The following is a 23,936-nucleotide window of genomic DNA, read 5'->3' on the forward strand; positions in this document are numbered from 1 at the left end:
ACTCTCCAGGCCAGCAGACAGCAGCTTCACTCCTGAATCCTGCAGGTCGTTGTTACTCAGGTCCAGGTCTCTTAGACTGGAGGACTGGGAGCTGAGAACTGAGGACAGACCTTCACAGCTTCTCTCTGAGAGCTTACAGCCACTGAGTCTGAAGAGGAACCAGAAATTAGTGATGAAACAATTACAAACAACTGTTCATCCCCTCAGGTTCTAACTGACATTATTATCCTAATGAAGTTAATGATGTTTAACATGTTTGTTCATCAGGTTATTGTTGCAGCTGGGTGGCGTATTAGGCTCCATGGTGAGGTTAACGTCACACTGTGCCATCTCTTTATTTCTGTCTGAGTCTTCTTTCAAGACTCTCACTGACTCCGTTTCACCAATCAAACGCAGCCAGGCAGTCACATGACGGCACACAAACTCTCCACGCCCGGTTATAGATAGAACTCTTTTAACGTGTTTTAATTCTAAATCCTTGTCATTCAGAGACAAATGTGCATAAATATGCAAGTGTATGTGCAATCATTTATGGAGGAGTCACAATATACCGCCCACTCTTTGAAATCCCCCGACTTTTACCGTCTAAAGTCAGTGAATCTGTCGATCCTATTTAAGTTTCACTTTCAGTTGTGAATCAGTTCCTTTCTGAATGTTTCTGATGTGAGATTCTGTTTGTAGCTGCTCATCACGCAGATTCTTGTGGGTCGAGTCATTCTTATGTCGACAAAACTCAGAGAAAAGTTACAATAAATGTCTTCAACATGACTATCCATCACTGTGTGTGTGTGTGTGTGTGTGTGTGTGTGTGTGTGTGTGTATCTGTGTGTGTGTGTGTGTGTGTGTGTGTGTGTGTGTGTATCTGTGTGTGTGTGTGTGTGTATGTGTGTGTGTGTGTGTGTATCTGTGTGTGTGTGTGTGTGGGTATGTGTGTGTGTGTGTGTGTGTGTGTGTATCTGTGTGTGTGTGTGTGTGTATGTGTGTGTGTGTGTGTGTGTGTGTGTATCTGTGTGTGTGTGTGTGTGTGTGGGTATGTGTGTGTGTGTGTGTGTGTGTGTGTGTGTGTGTGTGTGTGTGTGTGTGTGTGTGAGTGTGTGTGTGTGTGTGTGAGCTGTGTTGTTTCTTTTCTTTCAGCTGAGGTAACAAACGCTTCATGTTAGAGAAAGCATTGGTTTTTATGTAACTGGGGGGGTTAGCTGTCCTTCCAACGTCTATGCCTCCTGGGAGTCTCTCAGATCACCAGGTGCGGGGCCACAATAATCAGAATTTACTCAGAAGTTACTCAGTACTCGAGTAGTTTTTTCACTAAATACTTTCTTACCTTTACTCTTCAGTAACTATTTAGAACTACGTTTTACTTTGTTACCTTTTACAGTTTGGAAAACCAATCAAATGGTTCAGAATGCAGATAGAACTTTGTAATTCCAAGATGGTTTGTTGTTTTCTGAATATAAAAACTATATTTACAGAGCTTTGCTGGAGGCTTGGACCACCGGCAGCAGCCTCAGAAGAGCCTCCTCTGAAGCAGAGTATTTCTTCAGGTCAAACACGTCCAGATGTTTCTCTGATGACAGTAAGATGAAGACCAGAGCTGACCACTGACCAGGAGACAGTTTACGGGAGGAGAGACTTCCTGAAGTCAGATACTGTTGGATCTCCTCCACCAGAGAACGATCATTCAGTTCATTCAGACAGTGGAACAGATTGATGCTTCTCTCTGGAGACAGATCCTCATCAACCTTCTTCTTGATGTACTGGACTGTTTTCTGATTGGTCTGTGGGCTACTTCCTGTCTGTGTCAGCAGACCTCGTAGGTGTTTCTGATTGGTCTCTAGTGACAGACCCAGAAGGAAGCGGAGGAACAGGTCCAGGTGTCCGTTTGGACTCTGTAAGGCCTTGTCCACAGCTCTCTGGTGCAGATGTGTTAGTTTAGGTTTGTGTCTGGAGACTTTAGACCACCAGGAGGTTGTTGGTTCTACTGCCATCAGATTGACACCAGAGTTGACGAAGGTCAGATGGACATGAAGAGCAGCCAGAAACTCCTGAACACTCAGATGGACGAAGCAGAACACCTGGTCCTGGTACAGTCCTCTCTCCTCTCTGAAGACCTGTGTGAACACTCCTGAGTACACTGAGGCTGCTTTGATATCGATGCCACACTCTTTCAGGTCGGGTTCATAGAAGATCAGGTTTCCTGTCTGCAGCTGCTCAAAAGCCAGTTTTCCTAGAGACTCGATCATCTCTCTGCTCTGTGGACTCCAGTGTGGATCCGTCTCAGCTCCTCCATCATACTTGACGTTCTTCAGTTTGGACTGAACCACCAGGAAGTGGATGTACATCTCGGTCAGGGTCTTGGGCAGCTCCCCTCCCTCCCTGGTCTTCAACACGTCCTCCAGAACTGTAGCAGTGATCCAGCAGAAGACCGGGATGTGGCACATGATGTGGAGGCTTCGTGAGGTCTTGATGTGGGCGATGATCCTGTTAGCCTGCTCCTCATCTTTGAACCTCTTCCTGAAGTAGTCCTCCTTCTGTGGGTCAGTGAACCCTCTGACCTCTGTCACCATGTCAACACACCCAGGAGGGATCTGATTGGCTGCTGCAGGTCTTGTGGTTATCCAGAGACGAGCAGAGGGAAGCAGTTTCCCCCTGATGAGGTTTGTCAGCAGGACTTGGACTGAGGTGGACTCTGTAACATCAGTCAGGATCTCGTTGTTGTGGAAGTCCAGAGGAAGTCGACACTCGTCCAGACCATCAAAGATGAACACAACCTGGAACTCTTCAAACCTGCAGATTCCTGCTTCTTTGGTTCCAGGGAAGAAGTGATGAAGGAGTTCCACCAAGCTGAACTTCTTCTCTTTCAGCAGGTTCAGCTCTCTGAAAGTGAATGGAAACGTGAACCGTATGTCCTGGTTGGCTTTGTCTTCAGCCCAGTCCAGAGTGAACTTCTGTGTTAACACTGTTTTCCCGATGCCAGCCACTCCCTTTGTCATCACTGTTCTGATTGGTTCATCCCTTCCAGGTGAGCCTTTAAAGATGTCTTCTTGTCTGATGGTTGTTTCTGGTCTGTCTGGTTTCCTGGATGCCGTTTCAATCTGTCTGACCTCATGTTCCTCATTGACCTCTGCAGTCCCTCCCTCTGTGACGTGGAGCTCCGTGTAGACCTGATTCAGGAGGGTTGGGTTTCCGGCTTTAGTGATGCCCTCAAACAAACACTGGAACTTCTTCTTGAGGCTAGACTTGAGTTCACGTTGGTACACTGGACCAGCGGTTCCTGGATAAACAACAAAGGAACCCAGTTAGTGGATCCTACAGACCCTTTTACAGTCTATGAACAAGCCATGTATTAGAGACATGTATTCCTGTAGTCCTCAGTATGAGTGACTTCATGAGCTTCTTTCATGATTAAATCATAACTATTGGACACAAATCAATCAGGTGCACCTGATGAAGCCAACAGAAGTCAAATAAAAGACATTTACAAGACAAACAGAACTGGAAGGATATATAACCCTTTGAACTGCAGCTGTAAAGCTCAGTGAGTCAGTCTAGAAATAAAGAGCCTCTTGTATCGCCTCAATGTGCCGTTCTGGTTTTGAAAGGAAAATTCACCAGAATGAGATTTTTAAGGCAACAAAAAAGAAACACTGACCTCTGGTGGCGTCTGCTGGTCACTACAACACATCACAATACAGCATCATAGAAAGAGACGGTATTGATGACGGTGTTGAAAATAGTACCGTTGGGATTTCTAAATATCCTGGTATACCGTAATCCTCCACGCTGAGACGCCACCAATGAAAACATGGAGGTGTCCTCGTAGAAGCCTGTTTTAAATACATTTTTTCTTTTCATCTACCAACACTGGAGTTATACGAGCTGTAAGTCACCAGTTAACACGGTCACTGGGTGAAGTGAAACACCTGTTCCTCTGAAATGGTCGTGATCCTGTCTGAACTCAGTAGAACTTGAGTCTGTTGGAATATCGATTCTGACATCCGAACACGTAACAAGCAGACATTTAGATGCTACTAACAGTTTAAATTCACTGTTTAAAGCTTCTAACTCGTCTGGATGGTTGAAGCAAAACAACATAAACGTTGACATCATGCGTACGCATAATAATGATGATGTCAGCTGTAATCAGGTCTGTAGACAACCAGAGAACCTAAACCGTGAAGTTGTGTGCAGCCTATTAGGAGAAATATGAAGTTCTTCATGTTGAATCCTTCTCTTCTTTCCACCATGTTAAATCTGTTAAAATCCTCTTACTGATCAGCAGACAGTCAGCCAGCTCCTCCTGCTTCATTCTCCTCAGGAAGTCCACTGTGATCTTCTGAAACGCCTCTCTGCTCCTCCTCTGCTCTTCATCCTCACCGTCCAACAACTCCTCATCCTCACTCTCCAAGCATTCTGGGTAAACTGGACTCAGGACCTTCTGGATCTTCTTCAGCTCGTTCTTCACAAAAGTGCCGATGTTCTCCTCCAGCAGCTGGAACAGAAGGATAAACTGAACATGAACTCTAAAGAACCCAACATGGGATTCATGTGTGGGTCTGAGCAGCATGGAGACCACTAGAACCAGTTCAGCATTGAATCTGTAGTCCATGTGGTTAATAGTGAAAGGTGAGCTTGTACATGTACTCACCATAAATATGGAGTCCAGGTCTGTTTGATGCTGCTGGGTCAACGGAACCTCTGAGATCTGCTGAACTCTGTGGAGAAAACCAAGTTTAAAGAGTCACTAAACCACAGACTGGAGATCACAAGTGGACGTCGTCATGGTGACATCGCCTGTTGGTTTGTGGACTACGGTTTTGAAGCCTCGGATTCTGCACAAAGGGTGGATCTGATGAACACAAGCGGTAGAGCGGAACCCAGAGCAGCAACCTTACTGGATCTGGATCCATCTGGATTCTGGTGTGAAGCTGCTAACAAAGTTAGCTTCATAATTCAAGGTCAACTTTACAGCTAAGTGTTTAAGTCATCTTAGTAGCTAACTAGCATTGGTAGTGTGGTAGCAACCTGTCAATCAGCAGGTAAGCCCCGCCCCCTAAAGCATCCCCTGCTTCCTGGTCTGCTGGACTCTAAATGGACCATAATGTACTAAATGAACATCATGCTGGATTGAAGAAGACTTGAAACTAGAGATTGAGACCATAAACTCATGTTTACAATGTTTACTGAGATAATACATCAAGAGAGAAGTAGGACCATTTTCTCATAGACTTCTATACAACCAGAGAGGAGTCGCCCCCTGGTGGCCAGCAGAGAGAAGTAGGACCATTTTCTCATAGACTTCTATACAACCAGAGAGGAGTCGCCCCCTGGTGGCCAGCAGAGAGAAGTAGGACCATTTTCTCATAGACTTCTATACAACCAGAGAGGAGTCGCCCCCTGGTGGACAGCAGAGAGAAGTAGGACCATTTTCTCATAGACTTCTATACAACCAGAGAGGAGTCGCCCCCTGGTGGCCAGCAGAGAGAAGTAGGGCCATTTTCTCATAGACTTCTATACAACCAGAGAGGAGTCGCCCCCTGGTGGACAGCAGAGAGAAGTAGGACCATTTTCTCATAGACTTCTATACAACCAGAGAGGAGTCGCCCCCTGGTGGCCAGCAGAGAGAAGTAGGACCATTTTCTCATGGACTTCTATACAACCAGAGAGGAGTCGCCCCCTGGTGGCCAGCAGAGAGAAGTAGGACCATTTTCTCATAGACTTCTATACAACCAGAGAGATTGACAGTTAAAGGCACTTCAGCTTTGGCTTCATTTTACAGAACTGGTCAGCTCCGATGTAAACCCACTTTAGCATATATTAGCTTAGCTTAGCTTGCAGTAGCTGTCACGTTAGCCAATTTAGCTTCTCACTGACTCTTAACTTTCCTCTGGCTGGTCTAGACCTGATTCATCCTCTAAGGAGGGTTCAGGTTCAGTTCTTACCTTCCATCATCAGCTTGGTCAGCTTTAAATCCAATATTGCGGGGCATAGACCAGTCACTCTTCATGGACACACAGCTGGGTCCAGGTCCAGGGGAGTCTGGTCTCTGCTGCTGCATCCTGATACATTAAATACAATTTCAGATTCTAACTAGTTGAGCTTCATGAATCAGTTTGCTCTGTTTATCTTTATTTTGATGAGTCTTGCTCTAAGAGTTGATGCTTGTGTCAAAATCAATACTATAAATGGATCTGGGTCACATCAGACCACGTTGTGGACCCGTGAACACCCGTCTTAGTGCTGGACTCAGCGTTTTGCTAGCATAATGTTAGCTTTGTGGTTTGTAGCTGTGCCTAAGGGTTCTATGAGCTGACTAGAAATATCTCCCGTTGCCAAGTCGTATCTAAGGGCCGTCCTATTAACGGGAGCAGTGGACAATGTTTCCGTTGCATGAGAACCTTATGGGGTGACAATGATGTGGAAACGGAGTTATGACTCATGAAACAACTTTACATTTTGGTTGCAAAATCTCCACCGGGCGTCTGATGGTTCTGTCCTTCACGTAGTCCATTACCTCCTGATAATAGACACCTCCTCATGCATTATCAGTTACGTTAAAACCTATAATAAGAGTCTGGTGGATATAAAGTGTCTTACTTAATACTCTACAACCTCTCTTGAGTGAGAGGAAGACGGTGCTTGAGTTTGGTGTTAGTTTGGAGTCTTTCTGTTCTTAGCTTAGCTTAGCCTGGCCGCTACTCTTCTATGTCATTAACTCTTTACTTTTCCCGTCTATGAGTCTTTTCTTTCAAGAGGTTTTCTCCTCATTGTCTCTTTAAGGTTGGATTGTTTATTTCATATTCTGTAGTTTAATCCCAGTTAAAAAGGATTTAATTGGTCCTTTCTGTTCGAGCTTCAGGGAAACAAGAGACTGTCTGTCACTCATCGTGGTTCAGAAGACAGAACGGGTTGCAGGATTCAGGGCTGGTGGACTCTGAGTTACTGATTAAGGTGCTGGTCTAGACCTGATTCATTGAGAGTTCAGGTTCAGTTCTTACCTTCCATCAGCAGCTTGTTCAGCTTTAAAAAGAATAGGGCAACCCATAGACCGGTCACTCTTCATGGACACACAGCTGGGTCCAGGTCCAGGTCCAGGGGAGTCTGGTCTCTGCTGCTGCATCCTGATACAATAAATACAATGTAAGAAATACTTTTACTACGATATTATCCCAATACAATATGATCATGATACATAGGTCACGATATGGAGGAAACCCCCCTTCCTATCTGCAATGTCATGAGTGGTGCAAATAAACATAAAACCATCCTGCTGTCAAACTAAGTAGTGTGAGGGGCAAGTTGCATTGTGGGAGATGTTTGGCAGTTCAGACCATCACATTATTCATTCAGCAAATGTTTCATGTGTGTAAATTACAAACCACTCAGGTGGAAGATTCCATCAGCTGTTGTGAGTTATTGTTGATCGACACTGTGTTTTTGTGGTCCAACAGACCAACAGAGAAAAGATCTGAATTTCCAGTTAAACTTTCATTCCTATCATATCAATATTTGAAGCTGATCAGCTGAAGTGTCAGCAGGTTACAGCGTCAGGTCCAGGTGTGTGTCAGGTTAATATTTAATCTGAATATTTATTTGACTTATCATCAAACTTTACTGCTTCTTCTTCTCAGACAACTAACCGTATTGAAGGCAATTAAAGCTTCTGGTCTCAGTGATTGTTCACCAAAGTGAAAACAAATGGATTCAACAGGAGAGTCGACACTAGATTCAGATCATCCCCTACATGGACTACAAAGGTCTGGACCAAGACCTGGGCCCTCATTTATAAAACTGTGCGTAGGATCCTTACTAAAAGTGTACGTACGCCAAAAAAAAAGCCAAAGTTTGCGTTCGCCAAAAAAAAATCTCATTTATAAAACTGTGCGCACGCAAGCTGCACGCAATGTTCCCTTTATAAATCACAGGATCACCTACAAGTGTGCGTACCTGAGTCCCGCCCTGTACACGCCCACATTTTACTATGTTAATGAGCCGGCATGCAATCGTTTCCGTGTGGTGAATCACGGCGACAGGTCAGGAAAAAGCAAAGAAACGTAACTTTTCAGAAACGGAGAAAGAGACACTTGTTGGGGAGGTGGAGGCCCGGACAATCATTTAATTTAGTGGTCACAGCAGCGGGATCACAAAGAAAAAGACGCAGTGCGAAGGCAACACATTGCTGCTGCTGTCAACGGCGTCAGCTGGACGGAGCGGACGGTGATCTGAAGGTAAATTACATCTTTCCGCTCCTAACATGGATTTCATGTATTTGAGTATTTGAGGAAGTTTGATTTTGATGTGACTTTGACGGGGATTGTGTCTGAAAAGGAGGGAGAAACAGACGCGACTGAGACCAGAGGGATAAGGGTGAACAGATTTTAAACTTTTATTGTATATAAAACAAAACGTTAAATCGTTTCTGTCCTTCCAGAGTCTGCAGCGTGTGGCGTAGAGGAGAGTGATGTGAGGAGGGTGACGGTGAGGAGGGTGATGTGAGGAGGGTGATGTGAGGAGGGTGACGGTGAGGAGGGTGATGTGAGGAGGGTGATGTGAGGAGCGTGACGGTGAGGAGGGTGATGTGAGGAGGGTGATGTGAGGAGGGTGATGTGAGGAGGGTGACGGTGAGGAGGGTGATGTGAGGAGGGTGATGTGAGGAGCGTGACGGTGAGGAGGGTGATGTGAGGAGGGTGACGGTGAGGAGGGTGACGGTGAGGAGGGTGATGTGAGGAGGATGACGGTGAGGAGGGTGATGTGAGGAGGGTGACGGTGAGGAGGGTGATGTGAGGAGGGTGATGTGAGGAGGGTGATGTGAGGAGGGTGACGGTGAGGAGGGTGATGTGAGGAGGGTGACGGTGAGGAGGGTGATGTGAGGAGGGTGACGGTGAGGAGGGTGACGGTGAGGAGGGTGATGTGTGGAGGGTGACGGTGAGGAGGGTGACGTGAGGAGGGTGATGTGAGGAGGGTGATGTAAGGAGGGTGATGTGAGGAGGGTGATGTGAGGAGGGTGATGTGAGGAGGGTGACGGTGAGGAGGGTGATGTGAGGAGGGTGACGTGAGGAGGGTGATGTGAGGAGGGTGACGGTGAGGAGGGTGATGTGAGGAGGGTGACGGTGAGGAGGGTGATGTGAGGAGGGTGACGTGAGGAGGGTGATGTGAGGAGGGTGATGTGAGGAGGGTGATGTGAGGAGGGTGACGGTGAGGAGGGTGATGTGAGGAGGGTGATGTGAGGAGGGTGATGTGAGGAGGGTGACGGTGAGGAGGGTGATGTGACTGAGGAGGGTGACGTGAGGAGGGTGATGTGAGGAGGGTGATGTGAGGAGGGTGACGGTGAGGAGCTTAGCTTAGCCTGGCCGCTACTCTTCTATGTCATTAACTCTTTACTTTTCCCGTCTATGAGTCTTTTCTTTCAAGAGGTTTTCTCCTCATTGTCTCTTTAAGGTTGGATTGTTTATTTCATATTCTGTAGTTTAATCCCAGTTAAAAAGGATTTAATTGGTCCTTTCTGTTCGAGCTTCAGGGAAACAAGAGACTGTCTGTCACTCATCGTGGTTCAAAAGACAGAACGGGTTGCAGGATTCAGGGCTGGTGGACTCTGAGTTATTGATTAAGGTGCTGGTCTAGACCTGATTCATCCTCTAATGAGAGTTCAGGTTCAGTTCTTACCTTCCATCAGCAGCTTGGTCACCTTTAAAGTCAATAAAGTCAGGCATAGACTGGTCACTCTTCATGGACACACAGCTGGGTCCAGGTCCAGGTCCAGGGGAGTCTGGTCTCTGCTGCTGCATCCTGATACAATAAATACAATTTAAGAAATACTTTTACTACGATATTATCCCAATACAATATGATCATGATACATAGGTCACGATATGGAGGAAACCCCCCTTCCTATCTGCAATGTCATGAGTGGTGCAAATAAACATAAAACCATCCTGCTGTCAAACTAAGTAGTGTGAGGGGCAAGTTGCATTGTGGGAGATGTTTGGCAGTTCAGACCATCACATTATTCATTCTCACGGATTCTTGCGCCCTGTTGATACCCCTCCAGTCGGGCAGGGGGCCGTGGCGCGGGGTCATCGATACATTTGCGCTCTCCACGCTCCACGACTGAGCGCGCACGAGCGTGCCACTCATTATAGCGCATTTCCTCTGCGCTCTGGTGGTTTAAAAATGAGGATAAGTGTAACAATTATACGATGGCTTAATGGCTGTATGTATGTGTGTTGATGATATATATAAATAAGGAGAATATTTAGTTATTCCCGCTGTGTTCTACAGGGATCTAATGGAAGGTATTTATACTGTATTACATGCATTTGGGCCGTCTCCTCCTCCTGCGGTGACAGCGCTGATTCAATATTTCAAAATGATTTTGATTTAAGATACAAGTCAGATTTTAAAAGAAGGTGTTAACATGAAAAAAACGATCACTCATTAAAAGCGTCAAAAACATTGCTGGAGTTCATCATGATAACGCAGATCTAACGTATGATATGGAGTGTAATTAAATGTGTGCGAGTCATCAAAAATATATAGTTCTTCTCACGTTTACTGCTGGTTCCCTTCCAGTCTCCAGAATGTGCGTACCGGTACGCACGCCTCAGAGTTTGCTTACGGGTACGCACACTTTGCGTGGAAAGTGGCGTACGCACGTTTCCAGCCCCGTTTTGTGCGCACGCAAGCTTTATAAATGAGGCCTCAGGTATGTGTCATGAAAACTGTGTGTGTGTGTGAACTGAGGACAGACCTTCACAGTGTGGACTCTCCAGGCCAGCAGACAGCAGCTTCACTCCTGAATCCTGCAGGTCGTTGGTACTCAGGTCCAGGTCTCTTAGACTGGAGGACTGGGAGCTGAGAACTGAGGACAGACCTTCACAGCTTCTCTCTGAGAGCTTACAGCCACTGAGTCTGAAGAGGAACCAGAAATTAGTGATGAAACAATTACAAACAACTGTTCATCCCCTCAGGTTCTAACTGACATTATTATCCTAATGAAGTTAATGATGTTTAACATGTTTGTTCATCAGGTTATTGTTGCAGCTGGGTGGCGTATTAGGCTCCATGGTGAGGTTAACGTCACACTGTGCCATCTGTTTATTTCTGTCTGAGTCTTCTTTCAAGACTCTCACTGACTCCGTTTCACCAATCAAACGCAGCCAGGCAGTCACATGACGGCACACAAACTCTCCACGCCCGGTTATAGATAGAACTCTTTTAACGTGTTTTAATTCTAAATCCTTGTCATTCAGAGACAAATGTGCATAAATATGCAAGTGTATGTGCAATCATTTATGGAGGAGTCACAATATACCGCCCACTTTTTGAAATCCCCCGACTTTTACCGTCTAAAGTCAGTGAATCTGTCGATCCTATTTAAGTTTCACTTTCAGTTGTGAATCCGTTCCTTTCTGAATGTTTCTGATGTGAGATTCTGTTTGTAGCTGCTCATCACGCAGATTCTTGTGGGTCGAGTCATTCTTATGTCGACAAAACTCAGAGAAAAGTTACAATAAATGTCTTCAACATGACTATCCATCACTGTGTGTGTGTGTGTGTGTATCTGTGTGTGTGTGTGTATCTGTGTGTGTGTGTGTGTGTGTGTGTGTATCTGTGTGTGTGTGTGTGTATATATGTGTGTGTGTGTGTGTGTGTGTGTGTGTGTGTGTGTAACTGTCTAAAACACAGCAGAAAGTAGGACTAGCTTGTGTTCATTTAACGTCATGTGACTCGTGAGTGGTGGCACGAGCCCTAGCAGTAGCGTACCTTCTGTTGGGGAGATGGGTCCGTGAACGCTGCGGCCATCAGACTTTCGTGTTGAAGTCGACACCCGGAAAACGGATAACGAGTCGTTTCCCGTTTTACGCTTCAAAATAAAAGAAGGAAACACGGAAATGACTCGTATCCCGTTATTCGTTTTAAAATCGGAAAACGAGAAACGGAAAACGACTCGTTAACTGATATTAGATATTGTGTTCATGAATGGGATTCGGGGATGAAATAGTGCCATTTCTCATTCCAGATTTTGCCTTCACGTCTTTTTTAATGACCCGGAAGGCGCCGTGTTATGCAGCGTGAACACTTGATCTGCTCCGTAGACCGATTACAATGTCTTTATCTGAATATTCAGATTTTAGAACAGCCAGGAGGTCGAGCGGGAGGTCTTGTGGTGATCTAGCCCAGCATGAGTGACCACTCTGGTCTCCTGCGAGGCTTTTCAGAACGTGAGCGTCAGACGCTGTCGGAGCGTTTATGAACAGTGTTTTAGAGCTCCTCCTATAGGCTTTCAGGTAATCCGGACCATGCAGTCATACAGCCTCACACGAATGGGCCTTTTGTTCATTAATCACACATCTGGACACATCTGAACGGATAACATATACTTATTATACTAATAATGAATCATTATTAAATGCTCACATACGAGGTCAACGATAATGACAGGACTATGACTGCTACAGAGATCACAGCAACTTAAAGCTGTCTGTCTGGGCAGAAATCTTTCAGTCCCTGCTCAGAGCACCACCGGCTCCTCTCGGAAAAGCCTCGCAGGAGACCAGAGTGGTCACTCAGTGCTGGGCTCGATCACCACAAGCAGGGCTGGACTGGCCATCGGGCATATCGGGCATTTGCCCGAAGGGCCGATGGTGATTTTTGGCCGAGCCTTTTTTTTTTTTTTTCTTTTTACTAATGGTATTAGTGTTATTAATGGTATTAGTCATGATACATATTCAGTGTTTCCCACACATTGAATGGACTTAACTAGCGGCTCTAATAATAGGCCTAAACAGGAGGGCAGCAGCGCTTATTATAAGGGGAAATCCTCGCGGCTGGTTTGGTTCATCAACGTTCTGTTTACCCCCGTCGCCATGGCAAGGCGTCCCCCCCGCCGACCCCCCCTTTAGCTGCGCGAGTTTGACAGTGCGTGCGCGTATGTCAAAACCAAAACACCAAGGAAGGCTGAGGAATAGTCACCCACTTATATTAATAATAATAATAGTCATAATAAACTAATAGTATAAAGCAGCCATCCCCAACCGTGCGGACCCAGTGACTAACTAATAACCTGCCATAAGGTGAAATAAAGAGTCGGTGAAGTTGAAAATATATTCACAGATTCGGGATCAATACATCTGAAGTGAAACGTTTTCAAACACAAATGATGCCTCTTCCCCACCGTAATATCAAAGACTACGAGCTACAAGCACCAAAACACAGATTTTTTACATAAATCAGCTGTTCTCCGAGCTGAACGGAGAACATTGATCTCTATGCGCAGCCGGCAGCCGGGCGAGTGCGCAGGGACCGTCTGCAAATTACAAGACAAAAGCAAGACGCTGCAAACAAAAACCATTAACGCTACTGTTATACAATATTGTTTTCCTCTAGTGCGCCACTAGTGCTGTTGTTTTTTGTTGTTGATCAAAATATTCTCCAGGGGCATTCAAATAAATAAATCGTTGATATTGGACTTATTTTCTTTCAAGCGTACATTTGTATCTGTCCCTCAACACAGGCTATGACTACTACTACTATCTGCTACTACAACCAACCTGGACATAATTTGGCCCTCAGTGAAAACTAATTGGGGAACCCTGGAAGGCTCAGCACTGTGTTTTAGTCATTTTTCTTTTCATCTTTTCTTGAATGCTTAAACTCCTCAACCCCATTTAGTATGTCAACATTTTGTATCAGTACCAGCAGTTTGTAAGAAATTGGTCAGTGATTAATGTCATATTTTGGTTCTCAAAATTCACCAAATTGATGCATTAAAATTAAATCTATTAAAAATATTCTCCCAGGGGGACATGCCCCCGGACCCCCCTACAAGATCACAAGCCCCCCACGATAGAATCCTGTGGGAAACACTGCTATTGGTACACAAAACTGGTAGATCGGCCCCTTAGTCATGATTGATTCTGGGCTGGACCAATTACAGCCGAGGGGCGATGCCCGACAGTGTACAAGCATTGTCACACAAAAAAATGTTTTCATTCATAGGCTTCATTGTCTTTCCATCGATACCTGGTGGGCCGGTCTCGGCTAAAAAAATGCCCGGGCCGATTTTTGGTCCCAGTCCAGCCCTGACCACAAGACATCCCACTCGACCTCCTGGCTGTTATAAAACACATGACATAACACGTCATTAACTGGTAGAGCTGCTGACTTCTTGTCTAAACGTAAAGGAATCTTTCCTGTAAGAAATGCAGCAAAGTGGAGAGCAGGTGAGGGGTTAGTCCTCCTTCCACCAGCGGAGAATGAGACTCCTTCATTATGTTTTGGTCAACGAGGTCAGAGAACAACATTTGTCTGTCTCTCTCTTCCAAACAGTCGGTGCTTTATTCTTCTTTGTAAATATCACAATGAACCCTGAATTCTGATGTTTCACCACCTGCGTTCAGCTCACTGCCACTTTCACTGATGTGGCGTTTGTCACGGTGCTGCAGGACTAATGGCATCCAGGGCCCACTTTTTCAGAAGGAATCCCGTTGGATTTAGGATTTCTGATTGGATTAAATATTGAAAATGGGTTTTTCAAAAGGAAAAACGGATTCTGAAATCAGATCACGTAATCCAATCTTGGTTTTGATCTGGATCAAACCTTCAGTCTGTGTTGTTCAGTTTAGTACAGTAATATAATGTAAACACAGCACACATTATTAGGCCACATTTGAATACAGTAAGGTAAAAAAAAATTATAATTCCACAAAATGAATATAACAAAAATAAATGCCGATATTTTTTGTGAATGTCATTTATCACAGTCAGAGATGAACCAATCAAAAGTAGTTCCTTATTGCAGAACAACAAATAGAAATGGGGTATTTTCTATTTGGTTGTTGTACTGGATATTTAGTCTTTTTATTTGATTGTTTCCTGATTTAAATCATATTGAAAATATTCACGACATGCTTTGTTTTTTATCAAATGAAACTATGAGACAATTTTACACTTCCGTTCAGGGGCGGTTTGTTTATTACACACTACCAACGGGGAAAAGGAGGGAACTTTTTTATAACCAATTCTATCACAGCAAGTCGTTATCAGTGAAGTTTGATCTGCCAAATATATCATATATCAATATATGTATATCTATATATGTATATGTATATCTATATATCTATATATATGTACCATGGAAAAGGTTGTTGGGACATGTCTGTAATACATTACAATAATACTTATAATATGTTTTAATCTCATTCTGTTGGTTAATAACATTAGCATTATGATGCCTTTTATAACTAGAAAATGCATTTCCTGCAGAAAATGCGTGGAAATGCTTTAATGCTGAAGCAACACTGCAAAAAAAAGCTGAATATTTGAAGAAAATATTAAAAAAGCTGAATATTTGAAGAGAATATTAATAAAGCTGAATATGTGAAAAGTTTGAAAAAGCTGAATATTTGAAGAGAATATTAATAAAGCTGAATATGTGAAAAGTTTGAAAAAGCTGAATAGCTGAAAAGAATATTTAAAAAGCTGAATATGTGAAAAAGTATAATTAAGCTGGATGCTCAACGGCACCTCGGCAGAGCCCAGGAGGTGAACTGGCACCTCTCCATTCTTGGTCCATACAGGGACTCGAACCGGCGACCCTACGGTTCCCAGTTGAGTTGTGTGGAGAGTGCCCTAATGATGTTATCACATGTGAGCAACAGTAAAACGTTCATCACAGTCAGGCTTGCTGGGGGCAGGCTTTGGTAGCTAAGCAACCAGGGCCAGATGGAGCCCACCAATCAGAGCAGAGCAATCAACCGCAGCTGGTCCTGTGACGTGTCTGTCCTGTCTGTCTGTCCTGTCTGTCTGTCTGTCTGTCTTCTTTGAAAAACTACAACTCCCACTGACTGCTCCTGTCGGCCAATCAGAGCGCACCTGCTGTCACTTCTGAGTGAGACAGAGAGAGATAGACAGACATTTTAAAGTTTAAATGGAGTTTCTAGGTGAAAGTATGCCTGAGCAGACGATGTTTGACAAAAAAAACTACAACTCCCACTGACTGCTCCTGTCTGCTGCTCCTGTCTAGATCTCACGAGTGTTAAGGATGGACGAACCCTCGGTGCTGTGTCTGCTCCGTAAGTACCGCCGTGTCTTTGATGCAACGACATCTAATTCAACGATGCTCATCCTGTTTGACCATCCTGTTTCTATCCTGCATATAAACAGCAGCCTGCTCTGTTGTTGTGTCCTTCCTCTTCAGTTCTGGCCTCGCTGCTGAGCTGCTCCACAGGCCGAGGTCAGGAAACGCTCAAAACATTGTTGATTGTCCACAAACCTGAAAATGATTCATCTCGACCCCCCGGGGGGCTGGAAGGGGAAATAAGTGCAAAGGGGACCTCAAGGGGAAATCAAAGATGGTGTCATTTCATAGACTGTAAACAAGATGTCGGGGTAGTCGTGGTCATCGTACGACGGCGTATATAAGGCTGACTGTAGAAAATAAAACAAAATAAATGGAGCTGAAAGAGGGGGGCAATATTCAGAGAAAAAAGTGGCAAATTGCGAGTTTTAAAAAGTAGCAAATATGTGAGTTTTAAAAAGTGGCAAATTGTCTGACAGTCTGGTCTGGTCTCTGGACTAATGTGAGCTACTATCTAGACCTCTGGGGGACCACAGACCCAGGAGATGATACGATTAGCTCTGTGAAACCCATCTGGTCATTCAAAGAAAACTCTTACTCTTCCAGCCTCTCTGACGGCGAGTCCCAGCAGCTCTCAGCTGTTTGAAGGAAAGTCCTTCTCTCTGAGCTGTGAGGACGACGGGGGTCCAGCTGGATGGACTCTGTGGAGGACCACAAGACACGAAACCAGGACTAAGTGTGATTACTGGGGGAAACCTGCTGGTTCTTCCTGCAGCCTCAGCCACATTGTCCCAGTGGACAGTGGAGTTTACTGGTGTGAGTCCGGAGACGGAGAAACCAGTAACACCATCAACATCACCGTCACTGGTAAGATCACACAATCCAAAATAAAAGTCGTCCCGCCAGAGTAAAGGTCTCGTTGTCAGCTGGACTTCTGTGTCTGTGTTGAGGTGGACCGGTGATCCTGCAGAGTCCAGTCCTCCCTGTGATGGAGGGACATGAGGTCACTCTGTCCTGCAGGACAAAGACGACCTCCGACCTCCCAGCTGGTTTCTACAAGGATGGCTCCCTCATCGGGACTGAGCCTACAGGTCACATGACCATCCAGCATGTGTCCAGGTCTGACGAGGGCCTCTACACGTGTACCGTCGGTGACGGAGAGTCTCCGCCCAGCTGGGTCACGGTCACAGGTGAGCAGGTCAAAGGTCATCTTTGAGTCCAGCAGTCCATTAATCCAGATATTCACCTGAAGAGGTGGGATTTCTGTCTGCAGGTAAACCTGCAACCGTGGCCCCGCCCTCTTCGTCAGCCCCGCCCCCTGACTCAGAACCCCTCCACCTCGTGTTCAGACTGGTCTGCCACCTGGTGGTGTTCTGTCCATACTGCATCTCCACTGTCCTCATGGTGTCTTTATATCGACAGAGAACCACAGGTATCAATCAATCAATCAATCAATAAATACATCAATTAATCAACCAATCAATCAATTAATCAATCAATCAATCAATCAATAAATACATCAATAAATCAATCTGTTTTTTGTCATGCTTACCCTTCTTTTAATATTGCTTATCAAACTCCTCTGACAGGAAATCGCCTTCCCGTCTCCGTGGCAACAGTGCCACCCAACGACGGCGAGCAGAGCTCGGCTGATGACTATGATGACGTTGTGGCGGTCAGCACCGAGCATCACTTCTGAGCTGCAGAGACAGAAGCTGTGTCCTAATTATAATACATTATATTTTATATATATATATTATATTTGATATTATGACGGAGGATACGCTTCATGATGTATTTCAGGCTGAGAGAATTTATTCTGCTGCATCTCCTGCTTCTTATCCACTCATAGACGGCTGGCGGCGACCTTTGGTTCTGAAAAGTGAAGCCAAGGCTGAAGTGCCTCAAACTTACATTCACTCTGCTCTCTACATCGCATCTTTGTCATTCTGAATATTTTCAATAAAGCTTTGTTTGTTTGTTTCAGTAGCGTTGCCTGATATCTCAACGTTCTCTAGAGATGAGACAACGTAAAGTTAACAGTCCTGAAGTTCTCGTAGAGTCGCGCCGTGGGGAAGGTAAACGTGAGGTGGCAACCTCCGGTTCTGAAAAGTGAAGCCAAAGCTGAAGTGCCCTCGAACTTTCATTCTCTCCGCTGGCCAAACATCGATTCTGTCCAAGAAACGCTGACAGAAGCCGAGGATGCGTAAATGTAGCGCCGATCGTGGACGCTGGATGTTATCGAGAAACGATTAGGGTGAACTTCTATGTCTTCGTCACCCTTAAAGAAATATGTTTCAAAACCCAGTGAGACTGAATTATAAATAAAAATTTAAAATTAAATAAAAGCTTGAATTTTATGTAAAAGTAAAAGCCAACTTTTTATAGAATTTAAATAATAATATGTGAATACAATCTATTTGACTCTAAAGGGTTTGGAATGATTGTGTTGTTCCTGATTCTACCACTAGGGGTCACCCTAGTCATTTATGATGCTTTGTTATTTAGCAACCTACAGTTTAGTCTCAGTACTGTGCAGGATTAAGGAACTAAGTAATGGAATATAATACATAGTGATGAATATTATATTCCATTTCTAAAATGCTACACAAAGTTAACAAATCAAAAGCAATAACTAAATTATTACTTAAACTATTCAGACGGACCAGGTTCACTTTTATTTTCTTACTTTATTGACAAAACAAAATAACAGAAAAGCACTAAAACAACACATGTACACATAAATCAAAACAACAAGTTCAGAAATGATGCTCGGTGGTGATGTCATCGTACGGTTCCTCATCATCCTCGCCAGGTGGAGGCGTCGCCATGGAAACGCGCCGCTTCCTTCCTGCCCGAGTGAATTTGATCAAAATGAAGCACGTTGTGATGTCAGACATTGACCGATTGATTTATTCAAATAACTACTATGGTTGCTATGACAACACAAAGATTGGCCTGCTGATGATGTTGATTTATTCTACTCCCATTATTTCTTACTTCTCCGCTGCAGACTCATCAGAAGGTCGGTGTTACCTGCGGGCCTGTGGCGATACATTCTAGCCAAGAGGACGGTGGAGATGCAGTACGGGCAGAAGACCACCAGGTGGCACATCACTCTCACCACAGACATGGAGGAGTCGGCCACGCTCCGAAGTTCTAGAAAAATTAAAAAACACACCTGGTCAGGTGAATATATACATATATATATATATATATATATATACATATATATATATATATATATAGCCAGAGGAGTCGCCCCCTGATGGCCAGCAGAGAGAATGCAAGCTTAAGGCACTTCGGTGTTTGGCTTCACTTCGCAGAACTGGAGGTTTCCGCCAAGTTCACGGTTCGGCTCCTAACCTCTGCTTTTTGGTGCTTTTTTTGGTACGATAAGGAAGGTAACTTTTTCATTCATTACGTTGAGAGGAATTTGATTTGATGGTTGTAAAGATTAGCTCTCGACCTTCTCCAGCTCCGATCGATGGATGTCATGATATTATTGCTTGAAAGTTGTTGGTACGAGCTGAAGAAAAGAAAATGACGAGGGGGATGTGATCTCAAAGGGTTTAAACAGTCGCCGAACACTCCGATATTCATGAAGGAATTAGAAACGTAGCTGCTGACTCAGCACTTCCTCACCTGTGACAAACAGCCAGCTGGGTGGAGATTCGCCGCCACCACCGACGGTACACGTGTAGAGGCCTTCGTCAGACTTGGAAACCTGGTGGATGGTCATGTGACCTGTAGGCTCAGCACTGACCAAGGAGCCATCTTTATAGAAATCAGCTGGGAGGCTGGAGGACCGGTTAGTCTTACAGGCCAGCTTGACCTCATGACCCTCCATCACAGGGAGGACTGGAGTCTGCAGGATCACCGGCGTACCTGGAGACACGTGGAAGTGTGTATGAAGGAGAAATATAATGCAATTAAAAAAATAATTCCAAAACATCTATCTTTGAAGAGTCCAGAAAAGAGGAAGGATCATGTAAATCTCTAGTTGCTCCTACTGTGCACTGTGATGTTGATGGAGTTGCTCCGCTGCCTCGCCGGAGACTCGCACCAGTAGATGGCGTTGTCTGTCTGCTTAGCCGACCCAAGTTGGCAGCCAGCGGAGGTCGGCGTCCCCCATCCCGCCCCACAGGCGGACATCTTGGTCCTGGCCGTGATGTCGCGGGTGGGGGTCGTTGACCGGATGACCTTCCACCCGCGAAAGCTGGCGTTGCCGCTGCAACTCAGAGACATGTTCTGATACTGGAACAGCTGAGACGAGTCGGGAGACGCCATGAGTGAGACCGGCTCATTATCGGCTGGTGGGGGGGGGGGGGGGGGGCACGACCAGGTCGACATCAGTCAAGAGGACAATGTCAAAGTCATAGAAATGGAAACTGGCTAACTGATATCTGGCTAGTTAGTGAGCTAACTAGCTAGCTTGTCCCTCTCCAGAACAGAGGGGAGTGAGTCGGCTCATTTTCTGCCACTGTAGCACTTAGGCATGGTGGAATTACCAAGCTAATGAGCCGGCTGTGCGCTAGTTAGCTTATCCTTTCCCCGTTGATTGATGACTGGCTAATTAGCTAGCTAACAAGTCAGCTGTCTGCTAGTAAGCTAGCTGGCTTGTCAACTAGTCAGCTGTCTGCTAGTTAGCTAGCTGGCTAGCCAATTCCTCTGCTTTAATTTTGCACTTGTTACAGAAAATAAGCTGAACAAGGTGTGATAAGAGTGCGGACTCTACGCTTCCTAACGTTACTGCTCAACCCCAGTGAGTCGCCATGGCAACCATTGTAGAGTGGCTCAAGACCCACCTTTTTAATCAGGCTTTTAACTGACATGTTTTCTCATTTCTTTTATGCTTCTTACATTTTTTATTATTATTCATTTTTATATTATTTATTTCAGCTTATCCTGTCTTATTGTTTTATTTTTTTAATTTTTATTTCTTCTATTCGTTTTATTTATTGGGTCTATTTTACTAATTTTATACATTTTACTGTTTTTATTCCCTCCGTTTGTAGCTTCTACCTTTTATCTTATTTGACTGTTTTAGCCCCTCGGTTTTCCTCCTGGGGGCCTACCACACCGGGAGTTGTTCCTGGTCCACCGTTGGGGGTGCTGTCCTGTGGACGGCCATGGCCCGGGTGGTTGGAGAGATCTACACCGTGGTGTGGAGCCTCCTGTCTGCCTGGGCTGGGGTGGTCCCTGTGACGGCACCCCCTGCAGTCATGGACCATGTTTCCTCTCGGTGTGCGCGGCCCCCCAAAGGTAGCTTCTTCCTCACCTCAGGTCTCGGTGCCCAGCCATGTCTCCTCAGCAATAGCTAGTGTATGTGTGTGGGTGTGTGGGTGTGAATGTCTGTGAGTATGACTACGTATGTGTGTGAGTGTGTATGTCTTGGTGTATCTCTGTGTGTATATTTGTGGGGGGGGAACGTCTGGGTTTTTATGGTGTTTCCTTGTTCCTCATTTTTGTTTTTGTTTTCTTTTCTATAAGACACTTTGTGCTACTTTAAGCATGAAAAGTACCATACAAATAAAGTTGATTGATTGATTGATAGAGGAATGGTCTATGGGTCAAAGTTCATAAAGTAGAGTAACGTTGGGTGAAGGCGAGGCAATTAAATTTGTGTCACACCTTTGAACAACAGAGCAACACAAAGTGGTTGACATGAAACAAACAAGCCAAGAGGACCCTGACCCCTGACCTTTCATCAGCAGCCAGCTGGTCGGAGACTCTTCTTTGCCGATTTTACATTTGTAGGGACCCTCATCTGACTGGGAGAAGCGGTGGACAGTCATGTGACCTCTGGGCCCTCGTCCAATGAGGGAGTTGTTTCTGTAGAAATCAGCTGCGAGGTCGGAGGTCGTCCTTGTCTCACAGGACAGAGTGACGCTTTGCCCCTCCACCACCGGGAGGACCGGACTCTGCAGGATCACTGATCCGCCTGAACAAAGGAAGGACAAACCAGGTGCATTGATGAGGTGTGTGTTGGCTGGTGATTGGTCGGGGATTGGTATTATGATTGGTTTGATCAAACACTACAATAGAGTGGTGCTACATCAGGAAGTCGTTACCGGTGGCGGTGATGTTTGGATTCACACCAGTACACGCCGATGTCCGGCAGCTTGACCCGGTCGATGTAACAGGTGGAGGAGGTCCAGTTGCCCCAGCCCACTCCACAACGGGACAGCTTCAGACTGGGGGAGCCGAAATAAACATTACAGTTGGAAATGTTCAAGGACGTCGGCGAGGCCTTGAACTCACCACCAGGCCGGCGGTGGACGTGGTGTTTTGGTGGCAAACTGACCGTTTTGTCGTGTATCTCCACACCGTCCATTCACCGGCGCTCGCCTGCTCACAGATCAGAGGGACGGTCTCGTACTCGAAGTACTGAGTCTGGCTGGACGTGATCGTACAGGAGGCTAGCAGGGAGAGAACACAAACCGAAGTAAAAAAACAAAATGGTGATTGTTGTTAGGTGGACTAATCTACAGGACAGTAACTGGTTGTGTCTAAACGTGAACATGACAGTAACTCTGGAAGAAGACTGTTGCTTTTAACTTGTTACCAGCTGGACTTCTTCACTGGTTGTAGTTCTAATACAGAACTACAAAGATGCTTCTCCTCGTCTTTAAATCTAAGTGACGTCCCTGCCTCTTGCCATCTTGATTTTTCACAAATCAGAGGTGACAACCGAACGCTCGAAACACACAAGACACAGATTTAATTTTCTGTCACACAGCGTCCCGACCACAGAAATCTGGAAAATCAAGCTAACGGGACAGTTGCCATCACCATTACGTTGGCTTCCAGCTGTTTGGGGGTTTTGTTGATTTTAGAGTAAACTTACCACGACTGAGGACGGACGTCTGGCAGACGCTCAGCAACACTGAAACAACAGTCACACACTCAAAGATCACAATATTAACTCTTCATTTCCTTTGTTCATGATGCACAAATAAATGTGTCAATTTGAGCAGTTTTTCTACTTACAGAGGAACAGCAACGTTGCTGTCATGGTGTCTGCAGGTTGATCCAACCCGAAAAGCGGCAATGTGGTGAGAACATCCTGTTAAATATAAAACCACAGCGAGAGTAGGAGGCGGCGAGACAGCGGAGGACAAACCATCATCAACACTTCCTTTGTCACGGCTGTGTTTACGTCTCATTGCAGGTGTTTGGGTATCGTGACATATATACCGGCTTCTGGTCACATAGAGACGAAGCTCACTTCCTGTTTGTCTCATTAAAAAGATCGCCTCATGAACAGACGGCTGAAGTAAAAGATAAACCTCTGGATGAACTCCTTGAAAACATATAAACCTGATAGTCGGATATACTTCACAAACATTACACTTACTTTACAAACTCCAGGACAAGTACATTTTGGCCAAAAAAAACTGATACCACTTCACTAAACAGCCAGTTAGCTTAGCATAAACCCTGGAGACAGCTAGCCTTTACTCTGTCCGGTGAACATCCACCTATTAGCATGTTGCATCTGGTTTCTTTAGTCTGAACACAAAACAAGGTTGTGCTGGGCGCGTCTTCTCTGGAGTCTCCGGTGGTTGCCTGGCAACAACAAGGTGACAACAAGAAAGTGAGACCATGAACTCATGTTTACAATGTTTACTGAGATAATACATCAAGAGAAAAGTAGGACCATTTTCTCATAGACTTCCATACAACCAGAGAGGGGTCGCCCCCTGGTGGCCAGCAGAGAGAAGTAGGACCATTTTCTCATAGACTTCTATACAACCAGAGAGGGGTCGCCCCCTGGTGGCCAGCAGAGAGAAGTAGGACCATTTTCTCATAGACTTCTATACAACCAGAGAGGGGTCGCCCCCTGGTGGCCAGCAGA

At 45.2% G+C, this 23,936-nt stretch overlaps 5 protein-coding genes across 14 annotated transcripts in view; 2 read left to right on the plus strand and 3 right to left on the minus strand.

The window, feature by feature from the left end:
• The window catches only part of LOC311008661 (programmed cell death 1 ligand 1-like), a 46,539-nt gene that overhangs the window by 19,677 nt on the left and 2,926 nt on the right, over positions 1-23,936 (plus strand). The gene's annotated exons all lie outside the window — the stretch shown is intronic.
• The window catches only part of LOC311008608 (uncharacterized protein), a 248,212-nt gene that overhangs the window by 11,248 nt on the left and 213,028 nt on the right, over positions 1-23,936 (minus strand). For 7 of the 10 annotated variants that reach the window (XM_084002348.1, XM_084002350.1, XM_084002347.1 and 4 more), the window contains 7 exons: positions 9,661-9,783; positions 6,996-7,118; positions 5,940-6,056; positions 4,646-4,712; positions 4,270-4,489; positions 1,468-3,271; positions 1-148 (listed from right to left, as the gene is read on the minus strand). The exon at positions 1-148 is cut by the window's left edge and continues 26 nt beyond it. In XM_084002348.1, the coding sequence (XP_083858474.1) occupies positions 1-148; positions 1,468-3,271; positions 4,270-4,489; positions 4,646-4,712; positions 5,940-6,056; positions 6,996-7,118; positions 9,661-9,783 (2,602 nt within the window). The remainder of the gene's footprint in view (positions 149-1,467; positions 3,272-4,269; positions 4,490-4,645; positions 4,713-5,939; positions 6,057-6,995; positions 7,119-9,660; positions 9,784-23,936) is intronic. The other 3 variants (XM_084002351.1, XM_084002349.1, XM_084002354.1) reach the window with 3 other exon arrangements.
• LOC311009034 (low affinity immunoglobulin gamma Fc region receptor II-c-like) lies at positions 16,040-17,798 on the plus strand (the record flags this gene model as incomplete). The annotated part of the gene is made up of 6 exons (XM_084003010.1): positions 16,040-16,070; positions 16,196-16,231; positions 16,682-16,942; positions 17,026-17,265; positions 17,349-17,507; positions 17,665-17,798. 6 exons carry the CDS (start codon positions 16,040-16,042, stop codon positions 17,772-17,774), a joined length of 837 nt encoding a protein of 278 aa, XP_083859136.1. The 3' UTR covers positions 17,775-17,798.
• LOC311008649 (sialoadhesin-like) lies at positions 18,762-22,005 on the minus strand. The gene is made up of 5 exons (XM_084002436.1): positions 21,780-22,005; positions 20,089-20,388; positions 19,721-19,963; positions 19,112-19,234; positions 18,762-18,926 (listed from the first exon to the last, which is right to left on the minus strand). The coding sequence occupies exons 1-5, from the start codon at positions 21,871-21,873 to the stop codon at positions 18,835-18,837; spliced, it is 852 nt and encodes a 283-aa protein (XP_083858562.1). The 5' UTR covers positions 21,874-22,005; the 3' UTR covers positions 18,762-18,834.
• LOC311008673 (uncharacterized protein) lies at positions 21,879-23,124 on the minus strand. Its single transcript, XM_084002485.1, has 5 exons — positions 23,069-23,124; positions 22,926-22,964; positions 22,383-22,497; positions 22,150-22,272; positions 21,879-22,019 (listed from the first exon to the last, which is right to left on the minus strand). Exons 1-5 carry the CDS (start codon positions 23,091-23,093, stop codon positions 21,950-21,952), a joined length of 372 nt encoding a protein of 123 aa, XP_083858611.1. The 5' UTR covers positions 23,094-23,124; the 3' UTR covers positions 21,879-21,949.

Source organism: Eutrigla gurnardus (genome assembly GCF_963514095.1).
Source record: "Eutrigla gurnardus genome assembly, chromosome: 23".
NCBI classification, from domain to species: Eukaryota; Metazoa; Chordata; class Actinopteri; order Perciformes; family Triglidae; genus Eutrigla; species Eutrigla gurnardus.